Source organism: Xenopus tropicalis, chromosome 3 (genome assembly GCF_000004195.4).
Source record: "Xenopus tropicalis strain Nigerian chromosome 3, UCB_Xtro_10.0, whole genome shotgun sequence".
In the NCBI taxonomy this organism is placed as follows: Eukaryota; Metazoa; Chordata; class Amphibia; order Anura; family Pipidae; genus Xenopus; species Xenopus tropicalis.
The window spans coordinates 104,373,444-104,395,758 of NC_030679.2; the positions used below are offsets into that span (position 1 = coordinate 104,373,444).

General features: G+C 37.5%; 1 protein-coding gene across 2 annotated transcripts in view; it reads right to left on the bottom strand.

The window, feature by feature from the left end:
* LOC100490887 (NAD(P) transhydrogenase, mitochondrial) overlaps window positions 1-22,315 on the bottom strand; it is a 67,205-nt gene that overhangs the window by 15,719 nt on the left and 29,171 nt on the right. Inside the window, exons 17-22 of one of the 2 annotated variants that reach the window (XM_004912605.3) lie at window positions 20,688-20,867; window positions 20,148-20,307; window positions 5,826-5,907; window positions 3,814-3,932; window positions 2,947-3,062; window positions 2,256-2,415 (exon numbers count right to left, since the gene is read on the bottom strand). In XM_004912605.3, coding sequence (XP_004912662.1) covers window positions 2,275-2,415; window positions 2,947-3,062; window positions 3,814-3,932; window positions 5,826-5,907; window positions 20,148-20,307; window positions 20,688-20,867 — 798 coding nt within the window. In that variant the 3' untranslated portion in view covers window positions 2,256-2,274. Of the gene's footprint in view, window positions 1-2,199; window positions 2,416-2,946; window positions 3,063-3,813; window positions 3,933-5,825; window positions 5,908-20,147; window positions 20,308-20,687; window positions 20,868-22,315 lie in introns of those variants that run through there. The other variant, XM_002936571.5, reaches the window with a different exon arrangement.

Sequence of the window (22,315 nt, forward strand, 5' to 3'; positions counted from 1 at the left end):
TGTTCAGCTCTACAATCCTAAAAACAAGATGGTGCTCACAAAGGCTGTTATGGAAACCAAGTCACAATTCCACTTGGCTATGCTTGGGATAACCATTAGAGATCAGAAGGGTACTGGTGCATAGGGGGATTTGTTTGTTGCAGTAAGTCTGCGCTACTGCAGGTGACAGATCTCCTGAAAGTGCCTTCCTCTTGCAAAGCCACAAGTAAAACATGTTACTCGCAGTGATTTAGCTTAATTGTGGGAAAAGGCAAATATGTTTTATCTGAAGCAATTAGAAGCTTTTGTAAGGGGTAGGGATTTTCAGGCCCTGTGCAGATTTACCATGAGCTACATTAAGGGGTAGATTTAGCAAAATGTGAGTTTAGAGTTACATAGCAATTCACCCACTTTCTATTCATTCCTATGGGATTTTTAGAAGTGTATTTACCACTGAGTGAAAGTTATAGCTCACCGTTTGAGAAATACGCTTCTAAAAATCCCATAGGAATGAATAGAAGGTGGATGAGTTTTTATATATTAAGCTCTTAACTCAAAGTTTAATAAATCTGCCCCTAATTGTGTAGTAGGACAAGGATCCAAGTGTGTAGAACATTTGACTGCAGATTAACAACACTAAACTGGGGTTTGTTTTAGGGCAAGGTCACATGTACAGTAGTGTAGATCCGCTTCCCTATGCTGCCCTAGTGCCTGCACTGAGAACTACAGTATCCTCCAATGGGAAAGCATTTTCAGATTAGTTGCCTGCAGTACAGCAGATTTACCACAAGCAACTAATCTCCTCGTTTGCCATCACCATTAGATTTATATTCAAATTTTGCCCTGTTTAGTTCAAGAAATAATAACAGGCAAAAAGTATGTTCAGTACAAGCCCTATTCATTGAACCAATCATAGGCAGAGGGTTCATTTTTTTTTGTTTTGTTTGGGGAGGCTAAAGATGGGACATATATAGCCTGACCTAAAGCTAATGTGAGGCTTAGTGAATTCACTGCTGGCATAGAAATGAACTCCCAAACTCCTTGCGGTTCCCACTGACTCCCAGGGTGGGAGTGCTTTTTTCACCCTAAAATGCTTAATATGTAAAGGTACATGCACTTCCGTGAAGGTTTCTCCATCCATTTGTGTTTGGGATCAGTTAGCTTAAAGGTGTTTATAGCGAGAAAGGAAGTGGGTCCTGACATCCCAGACACATTATATACAGTCAAATACAGTCTGTATTTACAAAACCAGCACATGAGATGCAGTGGGTACTAGCATCCCAGGCACATATGCAGTGCAAAGTAGTGGGTGCTAGCACCCCATGCACATTATATGCAGTGAGAAGCAGTGGGTGCTAGCACCCCAGGCACATTATATGCAGTGAGAAGCAGTGGGTACTAGCACCCCAGGCACATTATATGCAGTGAGAATAAGGCTAGGACCCCAGGCAGTGAGAATAAGGCTAGCACCCCAGGCACATTATATGCAGTGAGAAGCAGTGGGTACTGATGGCAGATATACAGGCCCTCGCACTATAACACTGGCACTGATACATAACTTGTTTTCCAGCTATGCAATTTCATGAGGGCTCCACTTTAACTAACTAGACATGAACAAAACAATGACAAGTAAGAGAAAAGTGCACAAAAACAACAAAAGCAACAAAAATATATAAAAGCATAATTAGCTTTTTCAGGGGAAAGAGTTAACGTAGGACTTGAGCAAGGGTGATAGGGATATTATAGATGCCAAGTAGCTTAGCCTTCCCTAGCCTTATTGAAAATCCACCTATTGTACTAATGTTGAAAAGGGGTTCTTGCTGCTCATTTAATAAATCTTGCCTGAAAAAAACTCCCTCTCATAAACCCTCATGCCATGTCGGCCACTAATAGTAATTGTGTATTTTAAGCAATTTATTGTTTTCCATATGAGAGATTCAGTTTATATATCTTGCAGTATAGCACTAGAGCCTGACTTGGCATGCTTTCTATAACATTAGCTCAGGCATTACTGTTTTAGGATAAAGAGATTTTGTGCATTGAAAAGTATATTGAACACTGTTAAAAATGTTTAAATCCATTTAAGCTGATGTAAAAAGAACATTTTTTGTTATTCTACTACTACTAGATTAGTAATTTCTTTTAAAGAATCTTGAATAAAATGTCTGGTTGCAAACTATAATTTACAGTAAATAATAAATTTATATATGAGGCAAATAGTCGTCAATCAATAAAACATATTTAATACACTTGTTTTAGTAGTGGGATTTCAGTACCTGTACAGTGAATGTCATATTATATTTCTCTAATTTTGCTCTGTAAAGCATCACATGTTTTCTTTGCATCCCCCAGCAACATGGCTGTATTGGATTTGTAAAAAACAGGGTTGTCCACAGCTGCATATCCAACCCCTAGAGTTCTCTTCATAATAATAACCTACATGAGAAAAACATGAATAATTCTGAGCCAGATGCAGTTGACCCCCAGACACTTCCATCAAACAAAGTGTGTATTTTTAACTTTATGCTACTTGTAATGTTTTGCGTTTAAAGTACTTAATTCAATTATAATAGATATTCTTTGTCCTTGAATAAGAGAGTATAATCATATGGTACAGTTCAAATTACAAAGTAGCAGTTCTATTATGTTGTATAAGAGAGTCTGGCCATCTGTATAACACTGCATTCCACAGTTGTATGACATCTTGTCTGAAACTGCTGTGTACCTCATTGCTAGATTTTGCAGAGGGATAGGGAAGGCGAATGAGAGTTTTTAATAAGTAACAGAAGTCTGCCAGCTTTAGAAGTGCAGACATATTTAAAACAGGAGATGATAATATTCCTTTAATTCACTGATACAATTAAGTAATTATTGATTTAAAGTGTCAGAAACAACTTGTAGGCAAGTTGACTAAAACCACATCACATACAAACTCTTCTATAATTCTGAATGTTCCTATTCGCATACCTGTTTTGCTTTCCAGACCTCTAGTACTGGCATACCAGCGATGATTGAATTTGGGTCTTCTTGTGCAGCAGAATTTACTGTATCATTTGCACCAATCACTAGCACCAAATCTGTTTCTGCAGGTTAATGACATCATCAGTTAAACTTATTTCATATTCATGCATGGGGATCAATAAGGATTAAAATGGAGTGGAACCACAGTTACGCAATGCTGTATTTATTATTTGGAAGGCTTTTGTCCTACCATAATGTAAGTGTTATGGCTTGTGTGACAACAGTGGTTCTGGTGTGTTTCAACCTAAAAACCACAGCATTTTTGGTCTGAAAAGCACAAATACCAGCACGATCATTAATTCCCATTCAAATGTATGCGAAGCAGTGTAAACACATAATATTTACAAGTATAGCTTGTAGGTTTCAGCAATAGGTCAGCTCGTGACTAGTAACTTATTTGGGTTCACAATTACCATTATCTGATTTCTAATGGGGTTGTTATTTCTGATTCTTATTGCCATTTAGAAAGTGTCAGTGCAGCCTATATCTCCCCAAGAGAAGCACTGTTTATTTAACCAACATACGATGGGTTCTTCTTGCTAATGCAGAAAAACTCTCATAGAACGCATTTAGATTTCCCTCAATATGTAGCATTTCTTTTGTTAGCAGGAAGTGCACATATAGGTATCTATGTCTGTCTTTGTTAATCTGTCTTGGAAAAAAGCAATAGTCTAACCTTTTTACACATAATGACAAACAGATGTATTGTTAGGGAAATATTGCATAGCTGCTTGGCCAAGAAAAGCATACAGTAATGCAGAAATCATAGACACTAGGAATGCTCCATATAATCTTACACAAGAATATCCTTACCTGGGAAGTCTTCATTAATCTCATCCATTTCAAGCACAATATCATAGGGCACCCCAGCTTCAGCTAATAGGACATTCAGTTGACCTGGCATCCGTCCTGCCACTGGGTGAATGCCAAATCTAGAGTATTACATTTTAAAAAAAGGCAATTTTTTCAACTAACCACACCTATTAAATGCTTAAAAGGTAATTTATTTGTCAGTTAGCTGTATCTGTATATGTATCTGCACATTTTACTGGCAGAGATAAAAATCTGGTCATCTATCCACACAAACATTACAATCAGAGTAAAATGGCAAACCTACAATAGGTTAGTACTGCATTAAATGGAGTAACAATGGTGCACTGAAGATGTTAAATTAGACACTACACACTGAACTAGAAAGATACCACTGACAGTGCTAAGCTGAGATATTGTTTGCTAATGCTCTGGTCTTGGACTCTGCTAAGCAACAAAGCTCTTGGGTATTAAAGCTGTCTTTCCAACAATTGCCATTTTGAATCCAAATGAGGCATCTGCTTTATCTAGTCAGGGTCTGAAATGAAAAACAGTATGTATACTTTCGTTTGGCTCCCTTCCCTTTGTAGTTTTGGGCCATTTTTCAAGGCACTTGGCAAGCTACTGAGGCCAGAAAACAATGAGAGCAAAGGGAGACAAATCCCACAGATTTAGGAAATAAGGGAAAGTCCTTTACTAATATAGTGCTGGAAGCTGCAAAAAAATAAAAAATGCCCCAGATTTCTGACCTTCTGTGATGCAATCCACTATCATACACAAATAATATTTTGCCATATTGACCCATGAAGTAGATTTTTCAACAATTCTAGTGTATTATAAAGGTCAGAATACAAAATACAGATGGGTGTTTTACTATTGATCAGTTATGGATCAAATAAACATGCCATATTATTATGATATTATATAGACAATGTCACAGCTTGTTTGGAAAGTAGCATGAAGGCTGGTACCAAGCTCTGGCACATATATAAGCAACCTGTATTGTGTGCAGGGAACACCAGTGTACTGATAAACACTGCTCAACTGGACATATAAACAGAAAACCAGTTGTCTATGTAAAACACAGATTGCATTAAGCAACTGGGTACTGGTTTTTGTGCCTTTGTTTATATTGTATTCATGTTGATTTATTGCTGTGGTAAAGTTTGAAAGTGTCATTTTGGCAGGCATATGTATTACTTGTGGCTGAAATACTTGTAGATATATCAAAAATATATGTATGTATATTTGTTTTTAAAGTATATCTGCACTACATCTAGCAGTTTGGCACAGAGCAGGATATCCTCAGAAAACTAAATAAAATGTTTTGGAGGGCTCTAAGTTTCCATGACTTTTATAACAAGGCTCCAGTTGCCATTTAAAGGCACATTATTGCTTTGTTTTCTACTTTAACCTATACAAAAAGTATATGCAATGGATCCATTTCTTGCTACTTATTTATAAAAGCCAGTGTCGGCCTTCATCTAAAAATCTCATAAATAAAGGTGGCCAGACACTGGCCTGCATTTATGGTAATAAATCAGTTAAACAGATATTGTGCAATGTGACCATACATGGCTTCAGCCAAACCCCAGCAATCATATTAAGCACCCACTAGTATAAAAGATCAGATTTCCATTTGGACAGATCAGCTGCTATCCCATTGCAGGATCATCTGTCACAAATGCCTACTGTTCCCCACTTCCCAAGATGTCACATATGGTCACTCCAAATGTAAAAAATACAAAGTAGAGCAGAACAATAGTAATCAGCAGCAGTGATCGTGTAAGCAATATAAACACATGAAATCTAAACCTCTGTGTCATAGAACATAATTTGTTAAGGAGCGTGTAAAGTATAAATTGATAGTAGATAGTAGAATACAATAACTTCTGTGCTATGAATTTATAAGCTATAGAGATTTAGCTTAATGTGTGAAATTTTAATTGGGTACTTTCTTCGGATACAATTTTTCCCAGATGTAACAGATACGGAGAGATGTAGAAGATGCTTACCTAACCGTCTTTCCTTGCTCCTGGAGCATTTTCACCATGTCAGCAATGGGATACTGAGCTTTGGCTGCACAAAGACCCCATCCTTAAAAATAAATGGACTTGTCATATATGTTGCATAACCACTTACAGCATTAGGTCTAGTTCTTGTATATGCCAGTCTGGAGCCTAGCTGAACTTAAATTTAGATACTGAGACAGATTTGTTTCACGTAATGAATGATTCAGTCATAGGGTGCTTGGCATTTTCTATACACCAACATGGCTTTAAAGTGGCAGATCAGTATCAGGGACCTTGAACAAATATAAGTCTGTTACACAGTCTACATTTAAAGGAACATTATACAGATTTAGAGAGCACTATATGCATTGCATGACTTTTTGCCTCATAAAGCAAGGTCATATCTAAGAGTTGCATAGGGGCAGCCAAATTTTAATAAAGCATAAGTGGAACAGGCTACGGTTGCCACCTTTTCTGATAAAAAAAAAAAAATACAGGTCTATGTTTTTATCTTTCTTCCCTATAAATAACATTGGCACAAAGCTTCATTTTTACTGGCAAGGTGGCAACCCTATCTGTGGCCTTTGGTGGAAAAAGTGCCAGCCACACCCCAGTTCAGCTAATCCTGCCACCAGAGGGCATTGTACACTAGGTTCTTAAAGCTCCCTGGTAGAATAGCTTATGCGAATGTGATATAATATTTATAGAATTAAAGGTTGACAAAATGGCATTTCTCAGGAAGTCCCTAAGTAGCACAGGGACAGAAGGGTTAATGTTGGCTTCCCTCGAGGATGCCCAAGAATTGAATAGTGAGGGATCCTTCTCCTCTTCTTCCCTGCATTGACCCCTCCCTAACAGCCCCTTTGCCATCCTGCTTCCAGGAGGTAGGATGTTTAGGGAGCTCTGCTCCCTTTAAAGCTCTATTTTATTTTATTTCATTCTACTTTATTACATTCATCTACTACTGAAGAACTTTATTACATTCATCTACTACTGAAGAACTTTATTACATTCATCTACTACTGAAGATTTTCAATCACAGCCTGGAGGACAGATACATGGCATGGGTGGGCCCTGCCTTTATTAAGCCCAGGCAAGAGCATGCTGTAGCGCTGTCTGATACCCAACCTCAGATAACAGATAATAGATAACAGATAATAGATAACAATAACAAAAAGTCAACAAAATGACATATGCCACTCAGTGAAAAAAAAACAAATATGCAGAGAAAAAACATTTCCAAACATTCTTTTTTAAAGGGGACATTTTACCCAGACTGTATAATAAAAGTCCTTTTCAAATAAATTTAACACACCCATAAAGGCATTTAAAAATCCTGCCTAAGGCATAGAGGTGGGGCAGACAACATCTTTTACTTTCCATTCAGCACTCACTTTCCCCTCCCTCCTCACCATCTTGTGTAGCTAGTGCATGGGTATGGGCATCAGGTCCCCCATTCTGGCACATACACAAGATTTTGGGAGTGATAAAAAACTTGCCTTAATAAATATCAACAAAATGGTGCCTGCCTGCTGCTGTGATTCTGTAATTCCGAGACTGAAGGAAACCAATTTGTTATTATTTATATAGTGAAATTTATTTTGCTGGATACACAACAGAAAGGAATTTGGAATTATTTATTACAGTGACAGGTCCCCTTTACCGGTATTTTCAGCCTCAGTTGATTAAAATCTCAGTAATCTCACATATTCAGGTTATAATGCTTTCTTACTAGACTCTCCGCATGGTTCTGATTTGGCTATTTTAATTTTGCAGAAAATGTATTGGCATGGTTCATTAAACCTGTTTTTTTCTATGTTTATACTAGCAAGTAAACATTATTTCACCTTAAATATTACAGTAATAATAATTACATTTCAATGTTAACATTTCTTTTTTAACAATACATTTGTTTTAAACCCTGACTGATATTAGTTCTGAGATATTCATCTTTTTTTCCCTCTGTCTTTTGTGTCATACAGTTATCCACTACAAAATATCAGCAGCGCCATACATCATTAATATGCCTCAGTTGGAATATCAAGCAGGGCAGGTTTTGCAATTCTGACCCGATCACCAGGAATGGAAATGATGTTAGAGGATTAGTAACTATTACAGGATGTCTTGGGCTACCTCCTTATGGTTTGTGGTTATTCCGACAAACTGTTGGCTTTGAGCCACCTTTCAATTACTTCTTACCAAAGCCTGGGATTTTGTTTTTTGCCATTTTAAACCCAGTTGTTGAAAATAATAAAGAAACAACTAAATGAACATAACTAAAGTAAAGCTACTTAAAGCTCAGGAAGCTAAAGTAACATGAAATAACCCAGCTCTGCTTTTTTCTTTATATATTATTTTCTATATATTCTCCTGACAAGTAATGAATTGGTATTTCCATATATTACACAATGGCTGTTTAATACACCCACATACATATCTCTCCTGCTGAAACGTAAGGAATGTATGAAAAAAAAAATGGACTGACATGATTGAAATTTTGGGGCTTATTTTATGGTATCTCACAAAATTGTTTTACAATGTAACATTAGTCAGCCCAGGTGAAGGTTGAGCTATGTTTTTCACACCCAAACAGCACTTTTGGGCGAATGTTTTACCATTCATTAAAGATTTGGCCGAATACTGAACCAAATCTAAATCTTAATTTGCATAAGCAAATTAGGCTATGGTTATGGGAGGGCTGACGTTTATCTTTTAGTATGTTACCGAATGGCCTGTTTTTAGCATGTTTTCAGCTGGTCTTCATTTTTTATTTTGATTTATTTTTAATTAATTTCCTTCCTCTTCTTCTAACTCTTTCCAGCCTTCAAACAGGGGTCTCTTAAAGAGCTTGCTCTTTGTATGTAATATAATGTAATAACATCAATATCTGTGCCAATATAACCAATGATACAAATGATCATAGATGACCCACATTTGCAGCCAAGGAACCTAATTAAGCAAAGGGGTTCATCTGTACAAGTGACACAGGATACAATGACACCACTCACTTGATCTGTTTCTGTAACGGAGACGCACACACAAACATATGCAGTCGGGGAGCTTACCCCATTTATTATGACCACCTTGATCACCGTTTCGGGGGGGGATACACCCTCCCTCCCTGATCACTTGCATAGCACTCATTATCAGCATTCTTATACTCACCATTACTAGCCTTTCCAGCTTGCTCATCAATGACTCCAGTATATAGAGAAAAGTATTTCATTTACAAAACATACATGTTGGTGGAAAGTCTGGGCAATGTACTTATGTAGACAAAGTATGATATCAGCTTAAGCATATAATGGGAATATGTAATAATATGAAAAATATCCTTAAAGTTCACTGTGTTGGCTGTAGCTCACTTTTCTGCTACTGAACCAACTTGTAAAACATTTCATATATTCTTATAGATATACACATATTCCATGAACTGGATTGGGTAGTTTTGTTTTTTTTAACTACTGGTGTTGATCTCACACCTGAACTACCAATAACCATCACGACCCATCCCCACCGACAAAATAAAGATGAAGACATCATTAACCCTTTTACTGCCAGCCATTTTGGTCAAAGCGGAACTTGTATTGCCAGACAGTTTTTGAACATTTTGCACTGTTTCACTTTAGGGGCCTTTCCTCGGGGGGACTTTTAGTTTACCAAGGAAAACAATATATCGTTTTTTTCAGAACAACCTAAGCTTTCAAAATATGGTAGAATTTTTGTGTAATTCCAATTCTGTAACAAGATATAGGCTTCTAAATGTCTAAAAATGCAAAAAAAATCAAATTTTCCATAATATAATCACACATACTAGAAACAAAAATTATTTTATGCACGAATATACAACTGATTTGGAAAGTCCCATGTCTCCTGAACGTGCCAATACCAAATATATATAGTTTTATGGAGATTTCTCACTTGTATAGGTCAAAAACTCCCAGCAGTACACTACCAAATTCCCAAAGCACTGCTCCAAAAAAACTGCATACTTTGGATTTCAAGGCCAAAATTCCACTAACAGAAGGTTTATCCCAGAAAATTGTACATTTTTGGAAAGAACAGATTCTGGGGAATACAGAATAGGCACAACTGTCTGTCTACTCCAAACTATCAAGTCGCAATGCTTTCCTAAAGTTATTGGTTTTTATCAAAATTTGTGATTTTTTTTAAAAATCGCTTCAAAGCTTCTAGTCTATAGTATCTTATCTCCTACAGGTCATAAAGTAACCAAATAAAACACCCTAAATATGAATGCCTGGGGTCCACTGAACAGTTTGATGCCCAATATGTATAGGTTTACCTAAGTATGTGGCATGTAGGGGCCCCAATGTGAACATACCCCATATGAACTGTCATTTCTGTCATTTCAGCTTCTGCAAAATCAACACATTTACATCATTATATGTGGGATGAAGCTAGTAAAAAGTACGCTCACCCCAGAAAGTCATATATTTTTGGAAAGTACACATTCCCCCGAATCTAAAATGGGTACCCATGTCTTTCTACTCCAAAGTACCAAGCCGCACAGCTTTTCTAAAGTTAGCAATTTTGATGACATTTCCAAAAATCCCCTCAAAGCTTCCACTTTGAAGCATCTTATCTCCCACATAGCATTAGGTACCAAGATAAAACACCCTGAATTTGAATGCCAGGGGTCCACTGAACAGTTTGATGCCCAATATGTATAGGTTTACCTAAGTATGTGGCATGTAGGGGCCCCAATGTGAACATACCCCCATATGAACTGTCATTTCTGTCATTTCAGCTCCTGCAAAATCAACACATTTACATTATTATATGTGGGATAAAGCTACAAAAAAGTACGCTCACCCCAGAAAGTCATATATTTTTGGAAAGTACACATTCCCCCGAATCTAAAATGGGTACCCATGTCTTTCTACTCCAAAGTACCAAGCCGCACAGCTTTTCTAAAGTTAGCAATTTTGATGACATTTCCAAAAATCCCCTCAAAGCTTCCATTTTGAAGCATCTTATCTCCCACATAGCATTAGGTACCAAGATAAAACACCCTGAATTTGAACACCAGGGGTCCACTGAACAGTTTGATGCCCAATATGTATAGGTTTACCCAAGTATGTGGCATGTAGGGGCCCGAATGTGAACATACCCCCATATATACAGTCATTTCTGTCATTTCAGCTTCTGCAAAATCAACACATTTACATCATTATATGTGGGATAAAGCTAGTAAAAAGTATGCTCACCCCAGAAAGTCATATATTTTTGGAAAGTACACATTCCCCCGAATCTAAAATGGGTACCTATGTCTTTCTACTCCAAAGTACCAAGCCGCACAGCTTTTCTAAAGTTAGCAATTTTGATGACATTTCCAAAAATCCCCTCAAAGCTTCCACTTTGAAGCATCTTATCTCCCACATAGCATTAGGTACCAAGATAAAACACCCTGAATTTGAACGCCAGGGGTCCACTGAACAGTTTGATGCCCAATATGTATAGGTTTACCTAAGTATGTGGCATGTAGGGGCCCCAATGTGAACATACCCCCATATGAACTGTCATTTCTGTCATTTCAGCTCCTGCAAAATCAACACATTTACATTATTATATGTGGGATAAAGCTACAAAAAAGTACGCTCACCCCAGAAAGTCATATATTTTTGGAAAGTACACATTCCCCCGAATCTAAAATGGGTACCCATGTCTTTCTACTCCAAAGTACCAAGCCGCACAGCTTTTCTAAAGTTAGCAATTTTGATGACATTTCCAAAAATCCCCTCAAAGCTTCCACTTTGAAGCATCTTATCTCCCACATAGCATTAGGTACCAAGATAAAACACCCTGAATTTGAACACCAGGGGTCCACTGAACAGTTTGATGCCCAATATGTATAGGTTTACCCAAGTATGTGGCATGTAGGGGCCCGAATGTGAACATACCCCCATATATACTGTCATTTCTGTCATTTCAGCTCCTGCAAAATCAACACATTTACATCATTATATGTGAGATAAAGCTACAAAAAAGTACGCTCACCCCAGAAAGCCATATATTTTTGGAAAGTACACATTCCCCCGAATCTAAAATGGGTACCCATGTCTTTCTACTCCAAAGTACCAAGCCGCACAGCTTTTCTAAAGTTAGCAATTTTGATGACATTTCCAAAAATCCCCTCAAAGCTTCCATTTTGAAGCATCTTATCTCCCACATAGCATTAGGTACCAAGATAAAACACCCTGAATTTGAACGCCAGGGGTCAACTGAACAGTTTGATGCCCAATATGTATAGGTTTACCTAAGTATGTGGCATGTAGGGGCCCCAATGTGAACATACCCCCATATATACTGTCATTTCTGTCATTTCAGCTCCTGCAAAATCAACACATTTACATCATTATATGTGGGATAAAGCTACAAAAAAGTACGCTCACCCCAGAAAGTCATATATTTTTGGAAAGTACACATTCCCCCGAATCTAAAATGGGTACCCATGTCTTTCTACTCCAAAGTACCAAGCCGCACAGCTTTTCTAAAGTTAGCAATTTTGATGACATTTCCAAAAATCCCCTCAAAGCTTCCACTTTGAAGCATCTTATCTCCCACATAGCATTAGGTACCAAGATAAAACACCCTGAATTTGAACACCAGGGGTCCACTGAACAGTTTGATGCCCAATATGTATAGGTTTACCCAAGTATGTGGCATGTAGGGGCCCGAATGTGAACATACCCCCATATATACTGTCATTTCTGTCATTTCAGCTCCTGCAAAATCAACACATTTACATCATTATATGTGAGATAAAGCTACAAAAAAGTACGCTCACCCCAGAAAGCCATATATTTTTGGAAAGTACACATTCCCCCGAATCTAAAATGGGTACCCATGTCTTTCTACTCCAAAGTACCAAGCCGCACAGCTTTTCTAAAGTTTGCAATTTTGATGACATTTCCAAAAATCCCCTCAAAGCTTCCATTTTGAAGCATCTTATCTCCCACATAGCATTAGGTACCAAGATAAAACACCCTGAATTTGAACGCCAGGGGTCCACTGAACAGTTTGATGCCCAATATGTATAGGTTTACCTAAGTATGTGGCATGTAGGGGCCCCAATGTGAACATACCCCCATATATACTGTCATTTCTGTCATTTCAGCTCATGCAAAATCAACACATTTACATCATTATATGTGGGATAAAGCTACAAAAAAGTACGCTCACCCCAGAAAGTCATATATTTTTGGAAAGTACACATTCCCCCGAATCTAAAATGGGTACCCATGTCTTTCTACTCCAAAGTACCAAGCCGCACAGCTTTTCTAAAGTTAGCAATTTTGATGACATTTCCAAAAATCCCCTCAAAGCTTCCACTTTGCAGCATCTTATCTCCCACATAGTGTTAGGTACCAAGATAAAACACCCTAAATTTGAACGCCAGGGGTCCACTGAACAGTTTGATGCCCAATATGTATAGGTTTACCTAAGTATGTGGCATGTAGGGGCCCCAATGGGAACATACCCCCATATGATCTATCATTTCAGCTCCTGCAAAATCAACACATTTACATCCTTTATGTGGGATAATGCTACAAAAAAAGTACATTCACCCCAGAAAGCCATATATTTTTGGAAAATACACATCCCCCCGAATCTATAATGGGTAAATATTTCTTATTGCTACAAAGTACCAAGCTGTAAAGCTTTCCTAAGTTTGCAGATTTATATGACATTTACGAAAATCGCATAAAAATGTTGCAATTTGCCGCATTTATCTCTCACAATTTCTTGATAAAGATCAGATAAAGACAAATCACCCCAAAAAGGAACACCAGAGGTCTACTGAACAGTTTGATGCCCAATATGCATAGATATACCAAAGTCTGCGGTATGTACTGAACCCTAAATGAAAATAGCGCATAAGGATTTCTCGCCTGCCAGCTCAGCTTTTGCACACAGAGCCCCCTGTCAGTGTATTATGTGCCAAAACTTCCCCTAACCATACAGTGACCCCCACAAAACCATATATTTTTGGAAAGTACACATTCTGACAAATCCAACAAGGGTAAAGAGTCCTTTCTACACCAAAGTACCAATCTGCAGAGCTTTCCTAAAGTTATTGGTTTTTATGACATTTCAGAAAATCGCCTAAAAATGTTGCAATTTGTCGCATTTATCTCACACAATTTCTTGCGTACAAAGGCAAGTCACCCCAAATAGGAACACCAGAGGCCTACTGAACAGTTTGATGCCCAATATGCATAGATATACCAAAGTCTGCGGTATGTACTGAACCCTAAATGAAAATAGCGCATAAGGATTTCTCGCCTGCCAGCTCAGCTTTTGCACACAGAGCCCCCTGTCAGTGTATTATGTGCCAAAACTTCCCCTAACTATACAGATCCCCCACAAAACCATATATTTTTGGAAAGTACACATTCTGACAAATCCAACAAGGGTAAAGAGTCCTTTCTACACCAAAGTACCAATCTGCAGAGCTTTCCTAAAGTTATCGGTTTTTATGACATTTCAGAAAATCGCCTAAAAATGTTGCAATTTGTCGCATTTATCTCACACAATTTCTTGCGTACAAAGGCAAGTCACCCCAAATAGGAACACCAGAGGCCTACTGAACAGTTTGATGCCCAATATGCATAGATATACCAAAGTCTGCAGTATGTACTGAACCCTAAATGAAAATAGCGCATAAGGATTTCTCGCCTGCCAGCTCAGCTTTTGCACACAGAGCCCCCTGTCAGTGTATTATGTGCCAAAACTTCCCCTAACTATACAGAGACCCCCACAAAACCATATCTTTTTGGAAAGTACACATTCTGACAAATCCAACAAAGGTAAAGAGTCCTTTCTACACCAAAGTACCAAGCCGCAAAGCTTTCCTAAAGTTATCGGTTTTTATGACATTTCAGAAAATCGCCTAAAAATGTTGCAATTTGCCGCATTTATCTCACACAATTTCTTGCGTACAAAGGCAAGTCACCCCAAATAGGAACACCAGAGGCCTACTGAACAGTTTGATGCCCAATATGCATAGATATACCAAAGTCTGCGGTATGTACTGAACCCTAAATGAAAATAGCGCATAAGGATTTCTCGCCTGCCAGCTCAGCTTTTGCACACAGAGCCCCCTGTCAGTGTATTATGTGCCAAAACTTCCCCTAACTATACAGATCCCCCACAAAACCATATATTTTTGGAAAGTACACATTCTGACAAATCCAACAAGGGTAAAGAGTCCTTTCTACACCAAAGTACCAATCTGCAGAGCTTTCCTAAAGTTATTGGTTTTTATGACATTTCAGAAAATTGCCTAAAAATGTTGCAATTTGTCGCATTTATCTCACACAATTTCTTGCGTACAAAGGCAAGTCACCCCAAATAGGAACACCAGAGGCCTACTGAACAGTTTGATGCCCAATATGCATAGATATACCAAAGTCTGCAGTATGTACTGAACCCTAAATGAAAATAGCGCATAAGGATTTCTCGCCTGCCAGCTCAGCTTTTGCACACAGAGCCCCCTGTCAGTGTATTATGTGCCAAAACTTCCCCTAACTATACAGAGACCCCCACAAAACCATATATTTTTGGAAAGTACACATTCTGACAAATCCAACAAGGGTAAAGAGTCCTTTCTACACCAAAGTACCAAGCCGCAAAGCTTTCCTAAAGTTATCGGTTTTTATGAGATTTCAGAAAATCGCCTAAAAATGTTGCAATTTGCCGCATTTATCTCACACAATTTCTTGCGTACAAAGGCAAGTCACCCCAAATAGGAACACCAGAGGCCTACTGAACAGTTTGATGCCCAATATGCATAGATATACCAAAGTCTGCGGTATGTACTGAACCCAAAATGAAAATAGCGCATAAGGATTTCTCGCCTGCCAGCTCAGCTTTTGCACACAGAGCCCCCTGTCAGTGTATTATGTGCAGTAACCCCCCCTAACTATACAGTGACCCCCAGAAAACCATATATTTTTGGAAAGTACACATTCTGATGAATTCAAAATAGGTAAAGTTATTTTTGTACACCAAAGTTACACCTGGCAAAGCTACGCTAAAAACAGATCAGGAACACTTATATAGGGATAAAATGTGATAAAACCACAAAAATTGTGCAAATCAGTGAAACAACAAAATAAGTTACATGACAGTGTAATTAGTGGCCAGAATATCTGATCCAATAGTTACGCTGTCAAAATAAACAGTTTTTAGGTAAAAGAAAATAAAAGTGGTAAAATGAAAAAAAAAAAAAAAGCAAAACAAAAAAAAACCAAAGTGTTTGTGTATACATGTGTGTACATGTGTAAAAGTTGTGTGATAGTGTGTAAGTGTGTATATGAGTGTAAATAAGTGTATAAAAGTGTGAAAAATGAAAAAAAAAAAATTTAAAAAAAAAAATAAAAAAATGCTAAAATGTGTGCTGTAAGTGTGTGTAAATGTATGTAAGTGTGTATAAATGTATGTAAATGTGTGTATAAGTGTGTAAAAGTGTGTAAATGCAATAAAAAAAAAACTCCTTACCTATTCCTGAAGACCGATCGCCTCCTTCCTCATTTGGGCCGGCGCTGGGGGAGAGGGAGGAAGCAGGAAGCAGCAGATGCGATGCGATCGCATCTGCTGCTTCCTGGAGGGTCCTGCGAGCGATCGGCTCGCAGGACCCTGATGACAGCCCCCCTGGCACATTGCCCAGGGGGGCTGTCATTGTTAGAAGCCACACGTCGTTGGCGTTTAAGCCCTTTTACTGCCATCACGTATGCCATACGTGCTTGGCAGTAAAAGAGTTAAGGGTATGGCGATCCTGTGTCATTGGTACAAAAGCTATATTGTCTAGTGAGGCAAAGTATTCTAGACAACATCCAACAGATTTATAAAAATAGCTTTCCTAAGTTATCCCATCATTTTTTGATCTATTAAACTTGCCAACATCTTTAGCTTCTGTAAACGTAAGTACATTATGTGCCTCAATGTATATTTCTTGTGTCACAAAGGAAATGATAAATTGGTAATTTACTGCCATCCTACAACCTACACATAAATTTCCTGCATCATAAAACGGCCAAATGGCCTTTCATTCTCACAGGAAAGCAAGATATAAAACACAGCACTTGGCAGCTTGTGAGAATAGTAGAATGTTTCTCATCAAGTTCATCGACATTGTCTAATTGTTCTTCTCTCCATGTCTTTCAGGCAGTGTTCATGGCATTCAACAGATAATTTTAGGGCCTTTTTAACATCAAGAATAAAATATGATACATTCACTACTGAATAATCTTGTTTTTTTAATAGATTAAATGCAGAAGTTTTTAATATCTTTATGAATAGGACCATAGATGGACTATAACAAGAACTAAAGTAGATTGAAAGAACACATATATAGCGCTGGCACACCTATGACTAATAAAATTTAACCTTTATTAGGAAAATATTAAAACATATTGGTTAAAAAAGATAGGAAAGCAAGAGAAAAGAAGAATTCTAAAATAACTACTCTATGCCTTATTGGTAAATTATACTGACATATCTGTGATACTCGTCACAAAACTGCTCTCTTGAGGTTTCTAAAGAATTTCCTCAGATATTGTAGCGAATGTAACAATCCATTCAGTATAAGCAGTTCTGCTGATGCTCTCAACTGAAGCCTTTACTTTGTTGCAAAGGACTGGTAATTGTATCAAAACATTTAGCTCACTTGGTAGCGAGAGTGTAAGGTAAGTTTTTAACCTGTTTATTTCACAGGGTTCTATGGTCCGAATCCCGGACCTCTCAAATTGCTTCACTCAAAGTATTCCAAATGAAAATTTATTCACTCTTTTCATGTTCACATTTCTAAATTAGTTGATTATTTTATTGTATGTAGTTTTTCGTTTGTTGGTGTAATTAATCAGCATGTATAACCAAATCGTCTGGAACACGAAGGAAAAGGAGCGCGCCGTAAGTTTGTGGCCTGTTTATTTCACAGGTTCAGATCCCGGATCTCCCGAATTATGCCACTCAAAGTATTAATAATAAAGAGTAGAAAAACTGTTGGCGTGTTTACATTTCTTTATTGGTTTTGGCTGTTATTATATATTATTTCATTTTAGGTAGAAATGTATGTACCCAGATCAGCTTATAGCGTGCACCATCATTGTACACAAATATAAGGCTCGATCCCACTACAGTTTTAGGCTGTCAGTGCAAACTCCAATTTCTTATCGAGTATCATATGTGCTGGTACATGTATAAGTTATATATAATAAATTAAATTGTGATCTAGGCGAGAATTCAGGTCACTATCCTAGGGCCAATACAAATCAGCCCAATAGCCGTTAGTCTGAACTCTAACTCCCACGTATTGGTTGAGTCGGGGAGAGTTCTACTTTGGTTCTGGTCCACCGTGTTTATTAACTGCAAAGCAAATGCTGGCTTAGTTAAAGTAAAATTCATAGATGTGTGCCGAGGTAAAAGAAATGTTTTTTTGGAGACACAGAGTCATTAGTGTTAATACTGAGAGCAATTTTAAATAGACACCTGATTCTATGCTCTGGGAGTTGTGACTGGGCGGCGTATACATCCCGGGTCACCATCCCCGCTGCTGAAAAAGTACCAGGTGTCAAATATAGGATATTTAACTTTCTCCTGCGCCGAGGCAAACCTGCTGAGTTGTAGGCACAAGGATTTAAATTCCAGCTGAGAGAGAGAACACCTTCGCATCCCTTGACCTCATACCTGGATATTAGAAACTAATAGCGGGGGGAGAAGCGAAGTTTGTAAATGTGTCATATAATGGTATGCGGGGGATTGTAAACGGAGATTATCCGTGAGTGATAACAGGGAGAGTATTTTGACCTCTGTGAGACTAGTGAAAGTCAGCTGAATATTAAACGGACAGCTATAATTAGAATCGCCTCTACACTAAAAGAGACCCACTCTTAAGCAATCACGCACTTTTCTGAGATCCTATCACGCTGGGTGCCGATATGCAAGGCACAGACAGTGAAAATAAGTCTAACACTATCTATGAATTTTACTTTAACTAAGCCAGCATTTGCTTTGCAGTTAATAAACGCGGTGGACCAGAACCAAAGTAGAACTCTCCCCGACTCAACCAATACGTGGGAGTTAGAGTTCAGACTAACGGCTATTGGGCTGATTTGTATTGGCCCTAGGATAGTGACCTGAATTCTCGCCTAGATCACAATTTAATTTATTATATATAACTTATACATGTACCAGCACATATGATACTCGATAAGAAATTGGAGTTTGCACTGACAGCCTAAAACTGTAGTGGGATCGAGCCTTATATTTGTGTACAATGATGGTGCACGCTATAAGCTGATCTGGGTACATACATTTCTACCTAAAATGAAATAATATATAATAACAGCCAAAACCAATAAAGAAATGTAAACACGCCAACAGTTTTTCTACTCTTTATTATTAATACTTTGAGTGGCATAATTCGGGAGATCCGGGATCTGAACCTGTGAAATAAACAGGCCACAAACTTACGGCGCGCTCCTTTTCCTTCGTGTTCCAGACGATTTGGTTATACATGCTGATTAATTACACCAACAAACGAAAAACTACATACAATAAAATAATCAACTAATTTAGAAATGTGAACATGAAAAGAGTGAATAAATTTTCATTTGGAATACTTTGAGTGAAGCAATTTGAGAGGTCCGGGATTCGAACCATAGAACCCTGTGAAATAAACAGGTTAAAAACTTACCTTACACTCTCGCTACCAAGTGAGCTAAATGTTTTGATACAATTACCAGTCCTTTGCAACAAAGTAAAGGCTTCAGTTGAGAGCATCAGCAGAACTGCTTATACTGAATGGATTGTTACATTCGCTACAATATCTGAGGAAATTCTTTAGAAACCTCAAGAGAGCAGTTTTGTGACGAGTATCACAGATATGTCAGTATAATTTACCAATAAGGCATAGAGTAGTTATTTTAGAATTCTTCTTTTCTCTTGCTTTCCTATCTTTTTTAACCAATATGTTTTAATATTTTCCTAATAAAGGTTAAATTTTATTAGTCATAGGTGTGCCAGCGCTATATATGTGTTCTTTCAATCTACTTAAATTTCCATTACACATTTGAGCACCCTATAACAGAGTTGTAGTGCGAGGTTTTCTCCAAATATATATATAACAAGAACTACTCACATATTTAAAATGTTCTTCACTTCACTACAAGGTCTCATTTATTACGGTTCAGAGCTTGTTTGTGGCCCCTGAAAATATCTTGCATTTCACGGTTAAAGCTCATTACACTAAAAGAGATGGACTTTTACCCTCACATGGCATATGTAGAAAAGTGTACATACCTGGGACAATGATAATTGTGTTAGCTTCCTTTATCATTTCAATTGATTGGTCAACAGAGACCTCTGTATGGGTCCCAACAATTTCCATAGGTTTCCCAGTACCAGTAGAAGATGTTCCATATCCACCCAAAATGACATTTGGTAGGGATCTGTTCATAGCCTGTATGTGTGAGTAAAATATCTTTATGCAAAACAGCTTAACTCTTTATAAACATTCAGCCGGTACATTAAAGGCTTAAACACTATTAATTAGAAAGTTCCTATGCATCGTTGCAAAGCAGATTGCAAGGACAAAAAGAGAGCAGCTCAATTTTACTTTAAGGTATGGATATATCATTGGGATACTGTCAGCAGGTAGGGCACAAGGAGCAATAAGAATAAACTAAACTAATAGCTAATGGCATAAAACTGTACAGCAGAATAGAAAAATATTCATATTTTCACAAATAAAAATCATATTTAAAAATTATGACATGGATAGTACTATGTCAGAGTCTCATACAGTCCAGTGCATGATGCAGTTTTTACATTTTGACTTACCACACACATGATGTAAGAAAGAATTGCTCCTGATGAGCCAATCAGTGCCCCTACTATTGTCATTAGGTTGTTATTCAGAAGAAATCCTTCAGCACAAAGGGCCCACCCAGAGTAGCTATTGAGTACAGTGATGACCACTGGCATATCTGCTCCTCCGATAGCTGCCGTCAGTGTTACACCCTGTAATAAATAGATACATCTGTACATCTGTTCCATTCTACCTGCAGTATCAGGAAGCATAGTCGTCATTCTACATCAGAATAATATTGGTTATTAAAGGGATATTATCATTAAAACATTTCCCTTTTGTTGATAATCCTGCTTATTATTTTTATATGGGCTAGAATACCTAATTTTATGTGTATGCATGTGCAGCCAGCACAGGTAGATACAAAAAAGCAAATATCCTAGAAAAGGGCGAAATACCTGGAAAACTCCTAGCTTAATTGGAAAGGGAGCCTTTATAAACTACAATAATACCAAATATAGAGATCAAGAAAAGTCAGTTTTATACACACCTGGAGCAAATAATTACTATATTTTTTCAATACTAATTTGCATTGTATCAATCTAAGCTTAATATAGAGGAGGCAGACATACATAACTTTTTTTTTTTTTATAACTTAAAATTTTTATTGGTTATTTCAGGCATACAGAAATACAGAAATAGCAATATTTAACATGTATTTAACAATTGCTTATTGTAGCGGATTTCACGGAGCAAAACATTTTATAACAATAGCTTATAGTCATGTTGATATTTAATATTTGAAATTGTGTTGACGTTAGCTAGTGAAGCCTGTGCTTAAGTATATATCTTTGGTTTAACATAGTGGGAGAGTATGAGAACATAGCTTGGAAGTTGCAAATAAACCTTAATACCTTAGACTAAACAAAAAATTATATATGTAGACCCCATACCTTTTTGGGGGGGAAAAATAAAATTGTCTGTTGTAAATCAGGTTTATAACTTTTTTCAAATATTAATGTGGAGCATCTTGGGGTGTTGGAGAGCCTAGCAGTAGAGGAGGTGGTTTTGGAGACCAAAGACTTATATTTCCACTGGGTTGAAACACTGGACCTTGACAAAAAAAATGTATCCTGGCTCCCTGTCTCACTTAAATTTAACCTTTAATCATACTCTTACTAGGACTATAACCCTTATCAATAGTGATGCAAAAATACTAACTACTTTTTTTTGGCAAGATATATGAGTAATGCCCTTCCTAGGATAGACATACCGGATCGTTTTGGTTTCATCCCAGGCAGATCAGCTGACAAAGAATATAAAGAATCTAGCGATTTCCTTATTGGACAATGAGACGGCATTTAATTATGAGGAGTGGACATGCCTATAGTCTATAATGCAACATCTGGGCTTTTGCACTAACTATTAAATAGACCAAGTTGCTATACTGAGCCCTGCAAGCATATGTTAAAACTAACTTTCATGCCTTTAGGGTTACTAGGCAGGTTACCTCTATTTCCTTCTCGCCTGTGAGAACAGGAATTAGAAACTTGTACACATTTTTAAAAACTGTGTGCTTAGGTAAGAATAAATGCAACATTTTTCTAGACTTTTCTCCTTCAAGAATTTGCCTAAATTAGTGCTGTTAGGGGTATAAATT